The 1,429-nt window shown below is 67.6% G+C and overlaps 1 protein-coding gene across 1 annotated transcript; it reads left to right on the top strand.

Moving 5' to 3' along the window:
- Positions 1–360: 360 nt before the first annotated feature.
- On the top strand, positions 361–1,112 carry LOC122192998 (transcription factor COE3-like; the record flags this gene model as incomplete). The annotated part of the gene is made up of 4 exons (XM_042893692.1): positions 361–517; positions 639–702; positions 762–817; positions 942–1,112. Coding segments are annotated over 4 exons (448 nt in total), but the record flags the coding sequence as incomplete, so codon positions are not given.
- Positions 1,113–1,429: the final 317 nt, after the last annotated feature.

Consider the following 1,429-nt stretch of genomic DNA (forward strand, 5'->3'; position numbering starts at 1 on the left):
TCCCACTGCTGCTGAGCAGCTCCGGGCCCCCCACGCTGATCTATGGGGCGGGGGTGGCGGTGATCAGCGCTGTGGGGACCACACGCCAGGATGGTGGCTGATGGGGTCACGGCTGCCATCCTTACGTAGCTCTGCATTGACCCACCTGGCCGCCTTATCTCTGCTGTGCGTCCCTATGGGGACAGCAGCGATGTCCCCAGGGGGGTCCCCGTGTCCGCTGTGCCCCACGGCTGCCATCCCCGCATCCCTGCACAGAGCATCCCACAGGCACTGGGGACATCACTGCCCACCCATGGGTGACGGAAGGGCCCCGTGGGGGCGCCTCCACCCCACACTCACCCCCACCCCATAACCCGGCAGCGGGGTCGGCCTGGCCAGAGCTCACTTTGAGAAGCAGCCGCCCTCCAACCTGAGGAAATCCAACTTCTTCCACTTCGTGCTGGCCATGTACGACCGGCAGGGGCAACCCGTGGAGATCGAGCGCACCTCCTTCGTGGACTTCGTAGAGAAGGAGCGGGTGAGGCCGGGACCCCCCCCCTAAAAAACATGGGGTCACCCCAGGGATGGAGCTGCACAGCCCAGGATGGGGTTGGAGGCCGCGTGCGGAGCCCCCCCTCAACGTCATCCCCGCTTTGCAGGAGCAGAACGGCGAGAAAACCAACAACGGGATCCATTACCGCCTGCAGCTGCTCTACAGCAACGGTGGGTGCCGGGGGGGGCGGGGGGCGCGGGCCGGGCTGACCCCCCCATCTCCCCTACAGGGGTGCGCACCGAGCAGGACCTCTACGTGCGCCTCATCGACTCCATGTCCAAGCAGGTAAGGCCAGGGGTCCCCGGCGCCCCCCCTGCAGGGCTGGGTGCGGGTGGCTGCGCCGCTTGGGTGCGTGGGGAGGGGGGGGCACGTGGGTGCATCGCCCCCCCTCCCCATGCCGTCCCCACAGGCCATCATCTACGAGGGGCAGGACAAGAACCCCGAGATGTGCCGGGTGCTGCTGACCCATGAGATCATGTGCAGGTACTGCGGGGCCGGGGCCCATGGCAGCCTCTCTTGTTTACCACCAGCACCGCCGTGTTTGTGCCAATTAGCGCTCCGTGCCAGAGCGGCTAATTGATCTCCAGGAGCCGCGCTAACGAGGCCGTGGCCGAGCCCCCCCCCCCCTCCTCCTCACCGCGTTCCTATGGGGGCTGTGCCACGTCCCCATGGGGTCACAAAGGTGTGGGGCTGAGGACTCCCCTGTGCTGCTGGGTCCCGTCGCAGCCCTGTGCCCAAAGATCCCAAATCAGAGCCTGATGTCATCGGGGGGGGCTGCGGTGGGGGACCCCCAACCCCTGCGCCGTGACACCGAGCGGCCCGTGTCCCCAACCTGCTCCATCCGTGTCCGTGCCCCCAACCACAGACGAGGACCCTCCCTATGGGGCAGGACCCCCT

This window comes from Lagopus leucura, unplaced genomic scaffold, assembly GCF_019238085.1.
Source record: "Lagopus leucura isolate 7727_CA_CO unplaced genomic scaffold, USGS_WTPT01 34141-0_obj-0_obj, whole genome shotgun sequence".
Classification (NCBI taxonomy): domain Eukaryota; kingdom Metazoa; phylum Chordata; class Aves; order Galliformes; family Phasianidae; genus Lagopus; species Lagopus leucura.